Source organism: Athene cunicularia (assembly GCF_003259725.1).
Source record: "Athene cunicularia isolate RWA chromosome 3 unlocalized genomic scaffold, athCun1 chr3_part1, whole genome shotgun sequence".
Taxonomy (NCBI): Eukaryota; Metazoa; Chordata; class Aves; order Strigiformes; family Strigidae; genus Athene; species Athene cunicularia.
The window spans coordinates 83,129,580-83,151,771 of NW_020799097.1; the positions used below are offsets into that span (position 1 = coordinate 83,129,580).

General features: G+C 34.9%; 1 protein-coding gene across 1 annotated transcript in view; it reads left to right on the forward strand.

Annotated features, from left to right (window-relative positions):
• Window positions 1-22,192, forward strand: part of RYR2 (ryanodine receptor 2) — a 406,115-nt gene that overhangs the window by 169,373 nt on the left and 214,550 nt on the right. The window contains exons 11-17 of the mRNA XM_026846439.1: window positions 3,474-3,548; window positions 6,839-6,995; window positions 11,533-11,697; window positions 13,190-13,311; window positions 16,336-16,519; window positions 17,216-17,351; window positions 20,383-20,478. Coding sequence (XP_026702240.1) covers window positions 3,474-3,548; window positions 6,839-6,995; window positions 11,533-11,697; window positions 13,190-13,311; window positions 16,336-16,519; window positions 17,216-17,351; window positions 20,383-20,478 — 935 coding nt within the window. The remainder of the gene's footprint in view (window positions 1-3,473; window positions 3,549-6,838; window positions 6,996-11,532; window positions 11,698-13,189; window positions 13,312-16,335; window positions 16,520-17,215; window positions 17,352-20,382; window positions 20,479-22,192) is intronic.

The window sequence follows — 22,192 nt, forward strand, 5'->3', positions numbered from 1 at the left end:
CATGTCATTAAAAGCAATGTTTGATTTGACCTAGTAATACCAGTATCTGATATGGTTTACCTACCAGTGTCAGTTTCAGGACGGATTAAAATGTTATGAATCATACTTCATTTTTGGCACTGAGCTGTTGACAAGAGTATATAAAAAGAAATGAGTGCGTTCTATCAAATAATGTTTTTATGTAGAGCAAGTACTAAGGAATGGTTTGAGCAATCTCAGAGCAGTTTACCACATCTAATTTGATAAAAGGAGTTTAAAATGTACTTTAAATTTCTTAGAATAAAAATATATTGGTGGTCTAGATGGTCTAGATTATGAATTTGTGCAGCTGCTCTGGGGAAGTGGTTAGTGTGTAAGCTGTTATGGTAAAGTCAAAGAGACTTGTCCTTCAGTAAAGAGATCTCTCTTATTTAAAGACACCTTTTCTTTACCATCTTTTCTGCAAAGATGACAATATCTAGCTAAAGACACAAGAGCTTACACTGTATTCTAGTGCTTTGTGCCAACTTGGGTTATTTGTAGCATGTGTTTTCTTTTCTGCACATACAAAGTTTTGCTGTTCATTCTTGACCCGTTTCTGGGCTTCTCCTTCTGCTTCTCTGTAAAGATCCTTGATCCTTAGCCCTCCAGTCCCCAGGTCTTTCACAGTTTCCCTCCAAGTTGCTGTTACTTACTCTTGCTGACGCTTTGCTGCTTCCTTTTTGACTTTTGTCCCTAAAGTGCTATCACTGTCTTTCTGCCTTGACTCCCTCTGTTGCTACTGTACCCGTTCATTCATATGGATATGAGACAATCCCAGGATCCTTTTAATTTTCTTTGGTAAACAAATGACATGCTTTTATTTAAGATTTCTTCCCTTCTACCTGTTTTTCATTTTCTCATCTTACATTACCATTCCAAGACTGATAGCTCACCTTTGAAAGAACAGAGAAACAAAATAATGGATGGTCAGTCATGTAAAAGAAAACTACTTCACCCATGAGAAGCTGCTCTTTTAAGTTCACAGTGGGAGGTTTTTTAGATGCTTAAAATTACACTGTGTAATCCAAAGCTAGCTTCAAAAGAGTACTCAGACTGAGAAGCTGGTGACAGCTTCTGGGTTTCCACTGTGAGAAAGACGTTCATCCCTGAAAAGTAACAAGGAACCAATTTAAAAATTAAATATTCTGATTAATTTAAGCATTAGCTTTGACCTGATTTATCATATATTTAATGATTTGAATACTGCTGAATAAAATTGTTGAATTTTGTATTATGCACATGCAAGAATTCCAAATACATTTTTTGTCAGTGACGTTCATATTGAAATAAGCCAGGATGTAATCAGAATGTTTCAACTTAAAAAAATCCACAACAACCCGCCCAAACCCTCCCAAACAAAACGACTCACCCTCCTCACCCCCAACCCAAACAGAGTGACATCTGATCTGTTATTGTTTAGATGTTACAACATAAACCCAGTCTGTTAGTTGCATAACAAAATTAGAACAAATGCCTGAAGAGAACAGAGATTGTCTGAATAAAGAAGCAGATGAATGCAAGATTGTTTGGCATTTGCATTTTACTCTACTAACAAAGATAAATTTCAATAAAAAACAAGATTGATTTTGAGTTTCATTTCCCTTTGTGAGAGAGGTATGGGAGACTTACTAATACCTGTCAGCTGCTTCTAGCACCACAACCATTGCAGCAAATGATTAAGATACTATGTGGAGAAAGTACTGGATATAAGGTCAAGGGGAGGATTTTGTATATGTTGATATATGCACCCATAACTTTTTTTGGTTCATGGAACATGTGCCAGAGTTTCCATTTATATGTGAGTCATGAATATTCAGTGAGTGGTTCTCAAATTTGAGTCAGGAATATGTATTTTGTATTTTGACTTATTTTTTAACCTGTATAATTTGTCTTTATTAATTTACAATGTCTGGGAGTGTTTATTTTTCTTAATACTTTTTAGCATAGTTCAAGATGCATTTTAGCACATCTGTAGTTTCATGTATTATAAACATTACTGAGAACTATATTCTACCTCACTATTTCTTTTGGGTGTGAGCCAACTCTTTCAATGCTGAGTTTTCATCTGCACTAAGCATTCAATCCGTCTGTATTATATCCCCAGGAGAACTTTGGAAGCTAAAGTCTAGTAAGTACTAGGTACCTGATTCCAAAATCATGGTCTTCAGAAAATTGCTTTTAATGAAAAATGGGAAATTTCTACAATTTCAACATTAATATTCCCTAAAGTTATACCTCTGGCTATTTTTGGCAGTGGCTGATCTTTACTGAACATCATAACATTCACTCAATCCATAAAATAGGGTTGACATAGTGCTGAGAGATATGGTGTAGTTGGGAACTGTCAGTGTTAGGTTAATGGTTGGACTAGGTGATCTTCAAGGTCTTTTCCAACCTAGATGATTCTGTGATTCTTCCAGAATCCATAGAATTAGGCCATTCTTTGGCAGTGTTTCCTGACATGCTTGATCTGACAAGCATAGTGACAGCACTCCTTTGCATAAGTGAAAACTTTATTAATTTTCCCAAGGGAAAGGCCTAGGTTTTTAAATTCTGTCAGTGTTTTATGGCAGAAATAAAGGTGCAGGCAGGAAGCACCCTGAAGAATGCTTGCCTAAATCTAGAGTGGCAGTGCTTAATACGGACCACATTCCTCAGTGTTTACTTTGAGGAGAAGCCAGGTTACCTGATCAGATGACCATAAATTTAAACCACTTTGTAGATCCAATATTGATCACTTAACTGTGTGTAGAAAAATCAAGAAGAAGAACCACAACCATTTTTTAGGCTTAATTGACTTTTTTTGAGAAGTACTTACATTTCTGGGTATATACAGGAGCTTAGCGGGGTCATTACATATTAAATTTTGGAAATAGGAAGCTGTTAACATCTGATATGTGTGAAGACTGTATCAGTGTGGTTGTGAAACTTCAGGTGCTATGATAATAAAATACAGTGCCAAATAAGTGAATTTTCATAATTCAATGTGGTAAGTTGCATGGTTATTTTAATAGTATAAGCTCTGTGAAAACACTAAATTTCTTGTGAGACATATTCTGTCATCACAACTCTTTGTCATAATTTGATATTAGTTTTTTGTTAGAATCTGGAAATACTGTAATTATCAGGCTATTGATTTTTCAAAAATTATTTTTTTCCTGGATTCTCTGTTCTTAAAACACTAAGAAAGTTGTCGCAGCAAACAATTTATAAATCTCGTTGTTATGAATATCACAATAACAGATGCTAAAGACAATTAAAACAAAATCTGAGTAACTAAGTCTGAATGCTTAATTGGTAAGAACTGGTTTTGACTCTGATAACCTTTGAATCTGACAGTTGAAATAATTGTTTTGGCAGTCTTAAAATGAGGGATGCAGTTAAATGAATAAATATGATGGATTCTTCCAGCAGAGCTGAGCATTTAGTCTGTGCCTTTGCTTGGTTTCCAGAACTGTCCATTATGAAGGTGGGGCCGTGTCAATTCATGCTCGTTCCCTTTGGCGACTAGAGACTCTAAGAGTTGCGTAAGTAAAATCATTCTCAGAAAAAGAAGTTCATTTGGCAGGGTGTTTTTTGAGTAAGAGCGTTCCTATAAAATCAGGTTGATAACTATAAAACCAGACTGATAATACTAAAATCATCTTCAGAATTACTCTATATCACTTTCATGAAAAATTAAACAACTTCCCATAGAGAGTGCATGTTAAGACACATGCTGTGTGTGTTTTCATTATGTTTTTGAAGTTGTTATAGCTGTCAGTGAATTCACAGTTTACCTTTTTACCACATATATGTGACATAATCATAACTGTTTTCCTGAAAAAAAGAATAATTCATGTGTGCCACTCTCTAACTTGTTTATGTCATTAAAGGCAAAAAAAATTACAGAAAAAATGCTACCTTACATTTTTGGAAGTCTTAGAATGATAGTAGGGAATTGCACCTTATTTGTTAAGGTAATTGCACTTTAAAATTGTACTTAAATTCTATTGCAATATGTGCTTGTGATAAAATTTCTAGTAACTAATAAATTGCTTTTGAAAGATTAAGTCAGTGCAGTTTAGGGAAAGGTTACACTCTAATGATTTGGTTTTCTGTTTGTGCATTTTATTTAATAGGATGATGTTAAATGTCATTGATAGGGCAGTGAGATTTTTGCTTTGGACTGACATTGACCTTGAGAGTGCTTAAGTGACAACAGTGAAACTGTGGAAGGGTCTCTGGCTTTTTATTTTCCTCATTGCATGTACTACCCTAATAAGCAGCAGTACTGGAGCAATGTGGGGATTTGAGAAATTCTAGATTTCTGTTACAACTGTCACATATCACATTTTGACAGGTATTGTATACAGAGTTTTGAAATGTAAACATTTGAACATATATGACTGAGAGAAACTGTGAGAACTGTCAAAACAGTTAAGCAAAGATAGTGGTAATCTTTCTTTTTAAGGAACATGACTTTCTTACCAGGAAAAAAGCCCCAAATAAAATCTCTCCCTATATACGTGTATGATATTCTAGTATCTATATACATTCAGTGCTGAATTGCAAATGCTTCGGTTTGTAACAGTATATGCATGCCTGAAGTCCTCCATCAGTCCTAGTCTTTCCCAAAATTACTGCAGGTATAATATTAATTCCGTTAATTTTATATGATTCAGAAGGAATCATTGTTTCTGAACTCTCCTCATTAGTGGAGACCTTTCATAAATGTTGCCTCTTGGAATGCCCTGCGGGAGGCCAGATACTATTATTCAGCATTGCTTTGTTTCCCAGAAGGTGACAGAAATCCTTTTCTCACATTGCAGAAAATAATTTTTATTAGTCAGAAATGGCTTTACTAGATACTTTCTGCTCAGAGGGCTTTTCTTGTAAGTGCACATGAATTGTCCTTTTTTCTATCCTGCAGGCATGAACTAGGGTCATGCCTCAACTGCACTACGTTTATTATTTTCTTTTTTTAATGGTCCATAGCTATTGGGTCCAAGAGAAAATTGAATCAGACTAGAGAAAAGGCAGCTCACCAACATGGCCCATAATATGAAAGGTGCAGAACTGATGTGTTTTACCAGATCTAGCAATTCAATAGCTGAGATTCTTGACCTGACTTTTTACTTAATTGGGAAGCAGAAGTTGTGCTAGAACACTGATACTTAGATGTACTTTTGTGGAATATACTGACTTTGCTGTGTAGAAGACAGGAAAAAAAAATGCATTTCTAAGGTATAAAACTTCCATAATTCCTTCCTCCCCAGAGTCCTCTCCCCTCAACTTAAACAGAAGAGGCTAATTAGGTTACAAAAAAAGGGCAAAACCTCTTCATTCTTTTGGCCTCTTTAAAACCAATAATGAAAAAGCTTTAGAAGTTTATTTAATGAAGTGTAATAAATCCTGTTACAGAACAGAAGCCAGGTATTGCTCTTGCAGTTTAAAAACTCCTGTACGTTAAAAATGTCTGCCAAATTGGTTTTGCATATTTTGTATACAGTATGGCCAACTCTTAAGAAGACATGCTTAAACAAATGGATATTTATATTGAATGGGTTAAGTGCTTTCATCTGCTACATGTACGTGTCAAGGAGAACGAAAATGACTTAAACCTGTGTAAGTGCTAACTCAGGGGATTTTCAGACTATTACATGAATACATACCAAATATGCACATTAAAAATGTTCATATTTTTAAATGCTGTACCTGGAATTACTTTAAATACAAGTGAGAAGATGAAGTAATACAAAATTCTGATATGGGAGTAAGTTTATAATCAGGTTAAGTTTATAAGGATATGTTTGTGTATTTCATTGATATTATGTGAACATTTGTTGATAATTTTAAGCTGTTTCAAGCCACAGTTAGCTAGAGAGTTACTAGTGTTTGTGGAAGCACATCAGAACCTTGGCAATATGTCATAACTCCATTATGATGGGCATTTTGAAAACATAAAATAAATATATGATTTCCTCTTCAAAAAGCAGTGTGCACATTCATCTAAAGTGTAAACTTCTGAAGATCTAAGACTGAAGAAAGTTTTGTGAAGATCCAGGAAAACATCCTAACTGTGGCACTTTTCCAATCTAAGGAATATTCGAGAAGCCTTCTGAAAAGGCTCTGTGAAATGCATCCTCCTTAGTATCCCCTACACAAGTTTATCTTTAGGAGTTAATCAGGGAGAACAGAAGAGCTGACTTTTTAGTTTAAGGTAAGAAGTTAGAAGCCTGAAACCTATATTTCAACTTGAGGAGTTCTTGGGGAGCTTAGATAGGAAATCTTTGCCTTCCCTCATTTCCTCCTATAGAATATGAAGAATCTGGGCCAGCCTTTGCTTAATAATTTAAAAAAATTATTTCAAGACTTATATAAATATAAATATATATATATATATTTATATTTATCTATTAGCTATTTTATTTTTTCCACATTATTTAAAGTGTGCTAACTGCTGAAAGGAGAGTGCTCTGGGAGAGTGAACGAAACTGGCTGCTGGTAGGTGAAATATTGGAGAGAGAACTGGCAGATCTAAGCTCTTTGTGTACAGCATAAGCCTCCTTTTCCGTAGGCGGTCTGTATCTTCTCTCAAGAGGAATTCAGACTGAACCAAGGCAGCCCGTGCAAAGGAAGCGGTTAAGATTATTTATTAGAATGGTTTTATAGGAGATAACCACAAAGAAGTAATTTTCTTGCTGATAATCCAACATTTAAATTTTATCCTTTTACCAACTAGTTGGCAATATAATGTACTTTGAAATATTTTTGCCAGTAGTTAAAATCTATGCTTAGTTTTAAAAAACCAAACGTTTCTTATGCACTTTCTTAGGTGGAGTGGCAGCCACATTAGATGGGGACAGCCATTCAGACTAAGACATATAACAACAGGAAAATATTTAAGTCTCCTGGATGACAAGAGTCTTCTTCTTACAGACAAAGAGAAAGCGGATGTAAAATCTACGGCATTCTGTTTTCGGTCTTCCAAGGTATGGAATCAGTGCAGCATTAATATAACTAGCAGTCATTCCAGTCTCTTCAGTAAGCAAGATTTAAATATTTCCTATTGCATGAATTATTGGAGGCTTCTACTTTTTCACTGATTAAAAAATCCCCAGATTTAGTATAATTAATATCTGGAAAGGTTCTTTTATCATACTTTCTTTAGTAATGCTACCTGGTTGTTTGTTTGTGGGTTGGTGGTTGGTTTTGTTGTGGTTTTGGGTGGGATTGTTGTTGTTGTTGTTGTACTGCTTGCCCACTTTTGAACAGTTTCCTCATTTCTTATTTATATTTCTGATGAACATCCCTGGTACTTCACTCCTTATATCTGTTGGCTGACATACAAAAAATTTATAGTGTTGTGGGTTATTTAAATTAAATTGGAGAATCGGGATTTTTTTTTTTAACGAATACTTTACTGTAGTCCAATTTAAAGTTACCATAGTTTGAATTTTCATTTGTCACCTTCAGTAAGCATTTCAAGTTCAGAACAGTACTTTGTGTAGTGGTTAAACAGTTTAAAATAATACCATGATAAATTCTTTAATATCCTTTCAGTGCTCATACCTTTCACCTGCAGCATGATGTTGCTGAAAATTTTCCAGTAATAATGTTTTTAAAAAAATGTGTCTTGTTATATGTATAGAAATAATAAGCAGAATTATTCAATAACTTCTCTGTAGCATTTACTTCATATATTTTTTAGTCTACTTGGTAAGATAAGAAGTGAGTATATACTTGAAAGCAGGTATATAGACTTTTGCGCTCTGATAACAGACTTTAGTTCAGGTGATTGTTTTGAGACCCCCAAATCTTTTTTTTTTTTTTTTTTTTTTTAAGCAGTTACAAAAACCATAGAAATACTTAAATGTTTTAGGATAGTGCAGTGCAATTATACCGAGGATTCCTGTTGCAGGTACTACAGAATCAACAGTTATTCTCCTTTGAAATAGAGACACAAAATAATTCATTCACTGATTCTCAAGATGGAGTCTTCATCAGGGGTTACTCCAAAAAGAGTGAAACAATATACTGTGCTCTACTGTTACATGGATTATTGAGTCAAAAAAATACTTGAGGGCAAGAATTGCTAGCAATAAAGAGAGTATCTTTTGTTAATATGAAGAAGGTGATTCATCTCTAAGTCGCATGTGAATAAGTGTTTTGGAGATTAGACAATGTTGTATTTGAAGTTTCTTCTTCTTCTCTTTTTTTTTTTTTTTTTTTTTTTTTTTTTTCCAACCTGAATTTGAAAGTCTTATTTGGAATTATTTTGAGAATTTATATTTTGAGGTGGTTTGGTTCTACCATGTTCCAAATAAAAAGTGAACGTTTTTTGATTTAGTTGCTGTTAAGTGACCAAACCAATTCTATGCTGAGCAGAGAAGAGATAAAAGGTTTTGGGACATGTAGAAACATGTTATGGTAATCAATTATGGAAGTAACATGAGGGTATTTTAAGAGGGGTCTATAAGCCAGTCAGCACATGACAGATTATTTATGTACTTTACTGATATATAAATATGGATTTTCAAAGAAATTGGAAGTTTGGAAGATCATATTTAATGTTAATTTTGTTGAGATCAACGTTCATTTTAACTAAAGACTTACTTGGACGGAATTATGGAGATGCCACAGGGGTGGAGTATGTGGTATGAGGTTTGCTCTTCATTGCTGAGGATGAATCTAGTCTCCTGCTTAGGGCCTCTTAAAGGAGTGTCATGTTTCACTTCATTAGGATACAGGTATTAAACATTTTAAAATGCCTTCCCTCTCTGGAAAACTGTATTAAATAAATATTTCAAAGTAGAGAAGCTAAGCAGCTTTAGGGGGTCTCTTTTCCTCTGAGCATGTATGGACAAACCATCCAACCTTTCACTTGTGTTGTTGCATATAGTTAGGCTAAAATAATTATTCCTGGATAAGAGACAGACCCTAATCTTCTCTGTTGACTACAGAGTGTTAATAGTTGGGAGTATGTTAGGTGGCTAGATCTTTCTTATGGCAATTTCATTCCTTTTATGCCATAGTCATACGTTTCAGGTAGTGGAAGGAAGAATTATGAAGATCTCACTTGTGCTATGGATGTTAGCTCTAAATAAGCAAAGCAAGATATGGGGGAAGAATACCCTTATTTGCAGTGTTAGAGACTCAGTTTCTTCAGGCATGTGAGTAGATGATAATTTCATTTTCCAAATGAAAAGCAGCTTTCATATTTGCAGAGAAAATATTGAAAATGTATCCCCTGTAAATCTGAAGATTCAGATGCGAATGTAAATGTGCAACATTTATTGTTCTAATACTATTTGTAAGGGCCTTACCCATAATATTAACACATTAGCTTGCCACAGTACTGCATTTAAAAAACAAGTGGAAGAGAACCAGAAAGCTGAAGTTTTGCACTGCAGTTTTTATGCTAAGTAAATTTAACATTAATTTGAACTGAAATGAAGATTTCAATATCAAACCCCTTCCATTTCTGTTGTAGTCAGTAGATTTTAACGAAGATACAGATTAATTTTGAAATTAATAATCCCTCATGTTTTTGACAGTGCTTTATGAGAAAATTTATGAATTCATATATTCATATTTTAAGAAATCGGTTGCGAGGAGGAAGACTTGGAAAAAAAACCCTTACAATGTAGAAGCACTGTATGTTCACACAATCTTCTAGTTATGAAGATAATTCAAAAGACTGGAGCTTGAAATCAGGCTGTCATTTCTTCATATGATAGCAGAACCTAATTTATTTTTTCCTGTATCATCATTTGTGTGCAATGTCCTATTATAAGTAGCTTTTCAATTTCCTGCTGTTATTACATTCAGGTTATTTGTGCTAGCTTTTGAAAGAATTGAATACAACTTTTAGAGAAATGATATGAACAAAATAATGCATTAATAATGAAATAGAAACATTCAGTCACTTGGTAATTGGCATCAAATGTATTAAAATATCAGTTATTTTCATGTATCAATGGATGAGGTTTTAGTAAGAATTTCAGCACTTAAGGAATCAGGCATTTACAAGACAGTGAAATTATTATCTGTATCCAGAAACTGTTTAATAATCTGAATTGATGGATATATTCTATCTGGAAGCCTAATGTTGTAAAAAGTAATATTAAGAATAATAATATTTCACCTGAGTAGTTTTTTTTCTTTTTTAAGTGCTACAAAATGCATTCATAATTCTAGGGTGAGAATCTAGTTACATGACATCTTCCTTTACTTAATAAATGCTTTTAAAAATCCAATATTTGTCATCATTTACTTTACTGTGAATCTGTCTTCCCAGATTGTGAAGGTGCATGTGTATGCTGTAATCATTCGCCAAATGTTTCCTGGTTGTAGTAGGATAGAACATTTAGAAGTTTTGGTCCCATTATTTGTAACAGTACTCCTCAGAACTGTAGGAAGTGGCTTGTCTTATACTGCTGATCAGGAGAAGCAGAGAAGCTGTATTTGTTTAAGGGGACCATTTTGCACCCCAAACATATGGCCTAGAATAGACCTGCAATTTGCACAGATGATTTTTTGAACAATCGTGAAAATTAAGCAGCAGCTTATATATTTATGTGTGTGCATATATAGAAGCAGAATGCAGTGAGTTACTGCACCGGTGAACCTGCCTGCACAGCTGAAGCTTTGAAAGGGAGAGCAAAACTGTAGTATTGCAGTAGTAGATTTAACAACTAGGGCAGCAGAGAAGTTGAACCATACGCTTTTGAAGAGATTAAATGGATGTGCTGTCAGGAACCAGGACACATAGGCTGTTTGTTTTATAACCTGATGTCTATGGGGAAGGCATTGATTCTTAGAAGAGCTAGATACTGTGGAACACCTCAGATTACAGTTACAAACTATAGTATTGTTTGGGATACTAAATTTCCTCTCCTGAAATGACTGCCGTCTGCATAGGATTCCAGCTGGTCATGCCATTCTTCTTTTACAGCACATCAAAAGGCCAGTCATAAACACACATAAATGGATTTATTTTCTCAGGAAATACTGAACCCATTGTTGGGCAGTAATGAGTAGTGACAGGTTAAAGGCCATCTCTCTGTGACAGTTAGAAACAAATTCTAGGGAGGTGCTCATCTTTTCCAGACTGGAAAAAAAAAAAAAAAAAAAAACCCAAAATCTGCAAGAAAAAGCTTCTGGAGATTAATGCCTGGTTCAGCTAAGGGATTCATTGTGTTTGGTGTGGGTTTGTAAGCTTTTATGTTTCAATAATAACATGTACTAACAATTATGATCCTAGTTTCTTCCTAGGCAGGTGAAATGAATACACCTGGCTTTCCTAGTGTAATAAGCTAGGCTTCTGTGTGGATGGGATCTCTCTCTCCATCGTTTCCCTAAATGTTTAACTAGAAGTTACACTTTCACCATTTTTAAACAATTTTCTATGAAAAGGATCTCAAGTATTCTTTTAGGTCCTGGACAATTGCCTAATATTCAATATTTTATGCAAATATTAACATGTTGGTTATTGTTCTTGTATACATTTTTTGCCTTCTTCTTCAGGAAAAGTTGGACATATGGACAAGAAAAGAGGTAGATGGAATGGGAGCACCTGAAATAAAATACGGGGATTCAATATGCTTCATACAACATGTAGATACAGGCTTATGGCTTACGTACCAGTCTGCTGATGCAAAGTCTGTAAGAATGGGTTCTGTGCAGCGGAAGGTAAGACTGTAAATAGGAATTCATTTTGTTCAGTCACAGTCTGATAGGATAGAGGGGGAAATGAAGGGAAGTATAGGAGATGGCTAATTTCTGGGTTTCAAATATTTTAAGCATGTCTCTGTTTCATTACGAAAGTTTTGGGGTTTTTTCAGTCACATACTGCAAAGTTATGTGATGTACTGAATTCTTAACCTGAAAGCCAAAGTGCATGTGTTAGCCTGTAGACATTAACCCACAAACATTGATATATCTGGATATACTTGATGTCAAAACTAAAATATTAGTAATAACCTGTAGAATATGCTAAAATCCCTTTATACAATATGCTGTGGTTTGGGTTAAGCAGGCTTTTAGCTCAAAGTCTTTTCTTTCCATGTTGTGAGTGTGTTACTTTTGGCCTGGAATGGTTAAGTCTTGAGCCTTGAGGGATTTCTTCTTTTAAAGAATAACCATGACCAAGCAGAATGCTAGCTCAGCACAATAAAGTAGGAAAAAGATTCTTCTACAACTTAACACATCTTCTGGAAGCTACATTTGTGTTAGTGTTTATTGTAAATGTATGCAGGAATTATTTCTCAGCAATAAAAAAGCCTTATTTTTCCATACTGTAGTATTTTCTATGATTGTTTTACATTCCAGAACTACAAATCTAGAGCAACATCTGGTATACTTTCAAGGTCGTGCCTTCGAATATTTTATCTCTCTCTATAAAAAAAATACGTAAAATCTGTCTGTATCATATATGTGTGTGTGTATATATATATATATATATATATATATATATACACACACACACACACACATATGCATATTCTATTTTATGTAAAAATAATACATATTTAGGAAGCAGTGTTTATATATGTAAAATTTTAGGGTTTATAATACATTAATATAAATGTTTATTAATATTTTTGTGTGTGTGATAATAATTGCAATACTTAAATAATTCTAAAAGAATTAAAAATAAGATAAGTTATTGAATAATTTAGTGATGTAAGTAATATAAATAGTTTGTGTGTGTAGGAAAAAAACATTTTTACCTGAAGTAGTTTAAAATATTTATGTAGGTTGGATCGAATATCTTCAGAGCCATGCTAACTAAATATGAAAAACTGTTAGTTATTGGTAGTGACTCAAGCTGTAGTCAGAAAGGAGGGCCAGTAACATACTTGGAAATCAGAATCAGTAAATACCTGTTTTGATCTTGTCTGTAATTTAGGGATCTGCTGCTGTGTAAGGGAAGTCTTTATAAGGTTGACAAAAACAAACAACAAACAAACCTCTTTAGATTATTTTTTTTTAATAATATATATATTTTACAGAAGCTATGACTTTGAGATTATTATGTCACTGAACCTGCTGGCTCAGCACAAGTGTGTCTGTGGGACACGAGAAAGTAAAACAAGAGATTAACAGTTTTTAATTTTTTTTTCTTTTTGGGTATATAACTTCTTAATATGTGACTTCATAAAATGTGACTTCATAATTACAGGCAATAATGCACCATGAAGGTCATATGGATGATGGTTTAACATTGTCCAGATCTCAGAATGAAGAATCCCGTACAGCACGTGTCATCCGTAGTACAGTCTTCCTTTTCAACAGGTTTATCAGGTGTGTTTTTAAAATGAACTTTTCATCCCTTTTAACTTCCTATTTTGTTTTGTTCAAAGTGGCCATTAACACAACAGTGAACAATTTAACTCTCAGAAAAAATAGATGAATACTCTCAAACCAGACTTTATGCCAATTCTTTGTGTTATAAGCAGAAATGTACCTTGAGAGGTATTGTTCAATTTCTTTATCTTCTAATATCACTATCAACCTTGATTTGAATGTATAAACATACTGAAAGTGAAACAAACCATGAAATGGAGATTTTTCCTTGCCAAAATTTGCTGTAAATCATGCAGTGTATCATTTAGCTCTTTATTTTCTAAGTATGGTTTTTAAAAGTGCTTTTTCTTGAAAAAACTGGAAGAAGGAGATAACTGTATACCTCAAAACTGTACAAGACCTAAATGTACTGAGGAGATTAATGGTCTCAAGGAAAAGCTTTTCTTAAAAGTATGAAATTACACCTTCATTCTACCCTACCATTACTTTTCTTATTTGTTGCCTTTTAATGCTACTTGTTTCTTTTCATGTTTTGCAACATATAAAATGTTTTATTTATAGTATTTTAGCCATTTAAATATACTGCCAGATTTATGCAATTTGCTTTTATCTCCCTACTCTAAATGTCCTCCTAAATAACACTGATAAAATGCTAATTCTCAAATGTTTGCGACTTCAGTAATTGATGAAAGACCCCTCTCATCAGAGTAGCTGGCATTAGAAAAAGTATGATATGCAGTAAGACTATTATGGAATGATAAGAATTTCATAGGAACTCATTTGTCACAAGAGAAGATGATGTGGAAGCTGGTGACCTGAAGCAGCCATGCCCTAAACTGGTACACAGTCAAAGACATAGACATGTCAATTTGTTGAAAAACATTTACCCAGGTACTTAAATAACAACAAAGAAAAATGCCTGTCAGGAGAATTGCCTACTGTATGACATTTAAAATACAAAAGAAATGCAAACCCTAGGTCACTTTGTAAATAATACATTTTCATAGAAGCTTCTAAGGATGCCATAAAAGATAAGGACAGAGAAAGGCAATTTAATGATAAGGTTTCACAAATCAAGGTTCTGCTAAATTACAGTGGAGGTTTTTGCAGAGTGCATAGGGAGACCAAGGTAGTGTTTAACAATTTAATTTTGACAGGATGTTACTCCAAGAAGAAAAAGCTGAATTGGAGAAGATCAAAATTATTCTCATAAGTGTGTGCTCCAGTCATTTCCCCTGAAGTCAGTAGAAAAATTGCACTTCAGATAACGTGCTCACAATAAAAAATAAGTTTTAAAGATAGCTTTTCTAGTTATCTTTTTGATACATTTTCATTATTTATTCTAAGTGTTTTTTTAATCTTCAGCAGTAAATATTCCTACTGAATTCATGCTTCCTAAATTTAGAAATTTCCAAGCCCTAGTTGACCATCTCAGATGAAAATACATTGACATTCCAGTTCAAAAAACCCACCAAATCCACCTAAACCAACCAACCAAAACATCATTCCCCTTTCTCCCCCCAGCAATGCTTACCTGTGTTTTAATCCAGCAAAAAGATGAGTATAAAATGGGGCTTCTGATGCATATTGTGGCCTGAAGAGGAATCCTGGGAGCAAGCAGGGTGCTGTGCAGCTCAGGAGGGAGTATTGGCAAGCATGATCGTGGGTTAGGTTTCCAGGGACCTTTGGTGTCTCTAAGGAAAGAAAAGAGGAAGATGGGTTGTGGGGCTGGGAGGGTGCCCGTCGGACGTGGTGGGCTCCTCTGCCAGGGAAAGCTCAGAGTTCTTTAGATCGGCATAAATAGAGCACTGGTGAAAACAAAGAGGACCTCTTTGCTACATAACTGGGTTTTACTCAAAAATATGCTAGCAAAAAATCCTTATTACAATGGCAGAATTGAGAATGAGTCAAAAGAGAAATCACAAGTGTCAAATAAGCCCCCACCTCCTGCTCTTGCCCGCTGTGGGCAACCAGGGTAGGCCCTTCCCTTCAGAGCTGCTCCTCTCCCAGCACTTCAGAGCCCTGGCTGGCTCCTGCAGAGTTTCAGGATCCTCTGGATCTTTCCCTCCTTTCCTGAGGATGGGCATTATGTTCACACGCCCTCAGCACTCCTGATTTCTCTGCCCCTCATGGCCCCTCCTGCTCCTTCCAGAAGATTCTGGTGGGACTCCTGCAGCCCCCAGCTGGGGCAGTTTCCCTGCCCAGCCCCTGCCCATGACTGCCTTCTGGAGGGGAGCCAGGGAGGTGCAAGGGGAAGCCCCTGCCTTCCACTTGCTGCATGGTGCTGGTGAAGTCTCAGTTGCAACAGCCGCATTTCAAAAAGGAGAGGTTAAAGGGAGGAGAAAGGTACATCAGGGGTACATCAGCGCTGAGGAAAAATTGGATTATGGGGTTTATTAGGGATTCAGCAAAGCAAGGAGGAGGTGCACCATGGATGAGAATGGTCTGCCCTCCACTTCTAGGAGACGATGGTCATAGACTACAGCAAGGCCAAGCTTGAATTGTATATCAGGGAATTAAAACCGCTAATGAAGTACTGAGTCAGAGTGTGTGGAAGAGCTACATCTTCTAGTACTGAAGATGGCTTAAGAACAGGTTAGAGACATGCTTGAGAGCCTGTATTAACTATATTAACCCTCTTTGGCACCATAGCACTGGTTCTTTGACTTCTGTCCATCCCATCCTCATGATGCTTTGAACAGGTTTACACTAACTTCTCTACATCTTTTTATCTGCTTCTGATACTGCTAAATGTGAAGGCAGAATATTAAAATGTGTTTTGTGGATTTCAAAAAAACTTTAAAAACCCAAAGTTTTGATGCTTCCAGTTTATGTTTGGGAAGGGAGGGATGAATCATTAAGTGGCGAATGGGGCAGACATAAAAAATTTTTGAGAAGTTACGTAGCTGTCAGAAAATAAATTGACCTTTGACATCTAAACAAACTTTGCTTTTAAACCAGTAAGAAGTTTAAGTGATAAATTAATTTCCAAAAGTCAGGAGACTTTCCATCTTTTCATAGGGGCCTTGATGCTCTCAACAAGAAAGTGAAGTCTTCCATTGTCGATTTGCCTATTGAGTCAGTCAGTCTGAGCCTTCGGGACTTGATTGGCTACTTTCACCCCCCTGATGAACATTTGGAGCATGAAGACAAACAAAACAGGCTCCGAGCACTGAAGAATCGCCAGAACCTCTTCCAGGAAGAGGTAATTCTCTCAGTTTTACTCCTGTTTTTCCACCATGTTGTCTGCAAGTATCTCACAGTGTCTGCAGCACTGATGTGAAGTATGCTTGCAGGTGGTTTTTTGTCCTGTAAAAGTCAATTGCTCCATTTATAATCTCTTAAAATTTGATTTTCCTGTATATTTGAATAAATATATTTAAGGCCTTACTTCCTTTTCCTTTTTTTAAAAAATTATTAGTATGACCTTGTGATCTGAATTCTGACCATAATTTACTCCTTATGTGTGAATTAGTTTTTTTCCATTATAGTTTAATCTCTTGGTGCAGAAGGATGTTTTCTATTTAATAAACATGCTTTACATATTTCATTTAATATTTTCTATTATTTCTCTGGTAATGATAGTTGCCTTTCCTTAGTCAGATGCCTAAATGCATTCCAGAATAGAAACTTGCCTAAAATTATATATGGAATACTGTTTATTTTTTGTTTTATTTTGACCATCCTAAATGGTAAGTTTTTATTATCACAGTCAAGGAAAACTTTACCATAGGGATTGCTTGTTGGGCTCCACTTGTCTGACTCCATGTATATATTCTTGCATTTTGCATCTCCTGACTTTCATGTTCTGTTTTCTTAGATTTCTGAAACTCTTATGTGTTTGCACCTAAACAATACTTTTTTTTTTTTTTTCTGATAATCTGAGCCTTTCCATTTTTAGGGTATGATCAACCTTGTTCTTGAATGTATTGATCGCTTGAATGTATACAGCAGTGCAGCTCATTTTGCAGACGTAGCTGGGAAGGAAGCTGGAGAAGCGTGGAAATCTATCCTGAATTCTTTGTATGAATTACTAGGTAAGATATATTATTGGTTAGCTGGATTGTTTTTGCTCAAAATAATACTCAGAAGAAACATGTTTTAGTATAGAGGAATTACCACTGTGTAGAAATTTAGGATAGAAATTAAAGAAGATTTTTGAATTTCCAGGTCTTTGCACATGCTTAAAAATAAAATACACTGAAAATACTCAAATAATGTGATTTTTATAATAATATTTATTATGATAAATAAAATATTTCTGACTTCAATTAAATGATGGCTTTTTCATATGATTGTATTGCTGATGTATCTCATATACTGCCCTAAAATGCTTAAACAAAATATATGTGAACATGTCATTCCTGTGTTAAGGAGCCGTGACATTGTGGTCAGTTTTGTAGAAGTCTATGATTTTTTTACACAAATCTAAGGCTTCTATAACCAGAACCGCTCTTATTAGTCAGTAATGCCCAGTGATTCCAGCATTATACTAGGATACAGTATGCCATGGAAAGGTACTCTCTAAGATGCAGTATATCATGAAGGTCTTGTCCACCTGCAGTCACTGAAAATCTCATAAGTGTTGATGTCCTGGTCAAATTTCTATTTAGGTAGTACCATTTAATCACCTGATTTGTTTGCTCACCATTTTGAATTGTCTATGTTATTTATGTTCTAGTATGGCTCATTATATAGGGTTATTAATCAACTCCTACAGCTGCTTGTATTTTCACTCCTGACTGTCTACAAAAGGAAATTTTACTGTGTTGTTTCCATGGACTTGTATTGAGGAGAACAGTGCGCAAGCTTTTGTTGATTTCCGAGTCTCTGTGCCCCTCCTTCCCTCTTATGTTACTTACCTCACTGCATTATTTTCTGGCAGCTAATGTCTAAGAAGCCTGGCTATAATGAATTTATACATTGCTCTGTTCTGAATAATACTGGAGCTGTACAGTAATTGCATGGATGACAAATGGATACTGCTTGCTCAGTCTTGCTTCAGCAAACAGTACTTTGTTTTTTGAATCTGCACATAAATAAAAGGAAACTGTGATGCCAGAATTTGTGGCTTTTGTCACCTCACTGACATTGTGGTATATATCACTGTGATGAGAATGGCAGCCTTTACAGATTTTGAGTTGAGACTGGATACTGTCAGATATAAAAATCGTAGAATGGTTTGGATCTCAAGGGACTTTTAGTCCAGCCACCCTTATCATAAAAAGTTCCTTTCTCCTATTCAGTCTAAATCTACCCTCTTTCAGTTTAAAATGATTGCTGTATGTTTACTAAGGAAGGCATCTGTCCTTCCTCTAGTACAAATACATACAGTCACTCTGAACTTGTATTTGATCCTTCTGCATCACCAAAGAATGCACAAGAGTTTGTGTAATGATGTGACTTTATTGTCTGACTGACCACATCCTGTGTTTTATTCCTTTAAAACTGGATGCTAGTCTTGTTCAGCATAATGAGCAATAAAAGAAGCAACTGTTGGATATTATTTTTTGTTTTCAGTGTTAAGTGGCTGTGTGCCTCATTTAATGCACAGCTTTAACCACTGAATACTAACCTTTCACAAACTTCTGCTGAGCTGCATTTATTAAACCATCTGTGTTTTATTACTGTTAATGAAGTTATATTTATTGATGTTGTGTTAAGCAATGAACTATTACTGCTTTCATTTTATGTTCATACCTGAAGCACAGTGAGATTATTTGGCTTGCCTATAATCAATAAAAAGTCACTTACAGATACAAGTGTTCCTTAGTTCTAATCTGTGTTTTTTAACAAGATGCTCCTCCTATTATGATTCTCAAGTATTTTCAAATAACAATGGTAATGATTAAATAACTGTGTAAGAATACAGGGTATAGATTTTTTTTCTCATCTAATACAGAAAAATATTTTTTAATTTGTCTTGGTTGTTAGGGGTTGGGTTTTCTGTTTGTTGGGGTTTTTTTGGTTGGTTTTGTTTTTTTTTCCTATGAAGCAATTGGATTGTGATCTCTCCTCATGATACAGAACCGTCAGTGCAGTGACCCATTTGCAACCACCTCCAGGTTTGCTTTTCCCCTTTGCAGATACAGTTTCATACACGTTTATGTCGCAGGTCTCAAAGTTTAACCTTTTATGAATGTGACAGCATAAAAGTACAGTTGCAATATAATATACTGAATTTCTGCAGCATGAAAACATAGATTTTGAGAGACCGTTGCCTCTTAGCAGGACCAACAGTCTCTGCTGCTGCTGCAAATAACAGGTTGAAATAATTTATTGGCAGAATTGGAAAACAATCTTAAGAAAAGCAGTTTGCGTTGCTCTGCACACCAAACAATAATGATAGTGCGTCACTTTTTTTTGCAGATGCTTCTCTGCGAGCTCATGTGTATGCGCATACATGCAAACGCAGATATTCCAGGACAGGGCAAGCTTGTGGGTGCCTACATTGTTCAGTGAGATTTTGAGTCAGTTATACTCATCAAGCCAGTGCATGCATTCAGTCTACTTCAATCTTCAGCTTAAAGTATGATGGTGAAACAGTTTCAACCAGTTACTTCCTCCCTGCAGCCCTGTCAACAGTATGACAAACAGTTCCTGGACATAGGTTGTGGGGTTTTTTTTGTTTGTTTGTTTTGGGGTTTTTTTTAAATTTTTTATTTTTTTATTCCTATAAGGCTTGAGAAAAGGTATTTTATCAACAGAAAATAATTTATATTCATCATCTATGTTGTTGGCTTCACAATCTGCTCTTCCAGTGTTTCCTGTCATTACAAGAATGCTGTTTTACAGAAATTTGTTTTTACTGTAGCAGCTGACTTTTGTGGTGTCAGTACAGGCTACTTCATGCAGAGCATTTTGCAGGGTTTATTGACAAATAATTCAAATACCTAAAGGTCAGTTTTATGCCAAGGGTATTTCTTATGCTTAAATCTAACATGACTCCGGTTATTTAAATTTAAATCAAGAACATCAATAATTAAAGATTAAGAATTTATTTTACTGGATCCTTCTGGGAAAGACAAGACAAGGATTCTTTTAATTTAAATGGATTTATAATTGTGATTTCCCTGATTCGAGGGAATCGTAAAAACTGTGCTCAATTTTCTGGATCTCTTGACTGGTTGATCAGCAGATTAGAAAGACTGGAAGCCTCGTCTGGTATGGTTTTTAGTATTCTAGCTTCCTTATTTGATGAGATTTTTATGCTTTAAAATTGACAATATACTTGTTCAGTCTAATTATTGTGAAGTTCTTCTATGAGAGTGTAAAATATATTAATAAAGTGAGATTTAGATTTGTAACATTTTTACATATTGATTTCAGTTGTAGTTCTGCCTCTAGTTCAGGCTGTCTTTCCTTTTCTTTGACCTATTGGTTGTAACATTGTCTTTTACTTTAGGCAAACAAACCATTTGGCAAAACAGTTGTTACACAGTTTCAATTTTATTAAGTTGCTTTCTGTCTAATTCTAGGACCTTCCCTTCTCTTTGGAAGTATGCTTGATTTTCAGGTTTTGCATCAAACTAAATATAATAATAACTGTATGGAGTGGATATAATTTGTTTCTTCTTGAAGGACTGTAGTGGTAATGTAGGGAAGGTCATGTATTCTACTTAAGTATGTGTAATAATAGATGGATCTTCAAAAAATACCTCTGTGTTGGCATGTAACAGTTTTACTTCTGTCATATATACACATTTCCTTTTTAATTACCTCTCTCACTCCTGAGGTCAGAATTTCTGTTTGAAGCTAATGAGAAGGAGCATGCCTGAAACACGTTTATGATTTGAGAATCTGGGAATTCTTTCTTTATATGCTAATTATTTAAGCTACCTTCTTTATTTTCTTTGTCATTACCTAACATCTTTTTTTCTTCCTGAACCACTATGTTAACCCCTTAGTGTCTCTGAGGTGCAATCAGTCTCTGTGTTGCTCAAAGTGAAAGTAAATGAAGTTATGCTGAGCTATACTGCTCACTGAAATGGTGATCCTGGATTCTGTTTGATTGGAAGCATTCTATTCTCTGTGAACTTCTGTCAACCAATATTGGTTTTTTAAGTTTATCAATGGATTTTTTTAAAAAATGGTACTGCATCTGAACAGTAGACTGAAATCAAACTTGGACCCAGCAGCTAAGAAATGAGATTCAGATAGAGTGATGAGTTCTGGACTCTTAAGACTGATTTTTGACTCTTTTCAAGCATGTTTTTCATGATGATGATTACATAAAGATCAAAAACCAAAATAATACTGTTGGTAAGAAATATCACTGCATCCTGATCCCCCCCCTCCTTGTTTTTCAAAATTAGTAAAAGTATTTACTGGAATTAAAAAAAATGCATGTGTAGTGTAAGGCCAGTGTTCTAAGTTTTATTCTTACCATTGTAATACTTCTTGTAGTTCTACAGGTTACAGCAGTAACTGAAAACATGGGTCTGATATGGTGAGCTCTTTTAATATCTGAACTGCCAATTAAGGACATGAGAATAAAGAAATTATGAAAGAGGTGAAATAAGAAAAATGTTAACAGCTTCTTACAGAAAGCTTTTCTCACATGTACTAGAAAGAAATGTTAAACAACAAGCAAAGCTCAGTCTAAATTAAGCTCTTATACATGATAAGGAGTTTGCCTTGCATATTATTCCTCCCTGTAACTAGAAGTGAAGAGGGAAATACAGAAATATAAATAATATAAAGTGGAGATACTGTACATGTTATACTTGGTAATGTTAACATATGAAATAATAATGCAGTAAAAGCAATTTTGGTTTGAGATATTTCAAATTTTCTGTAGGTAATTAACATAATATAGAAGGTGGGTGTTTTTTTGCCATTATACAAATCTTAAGTTGCACTACTAGGAGAAAGCACT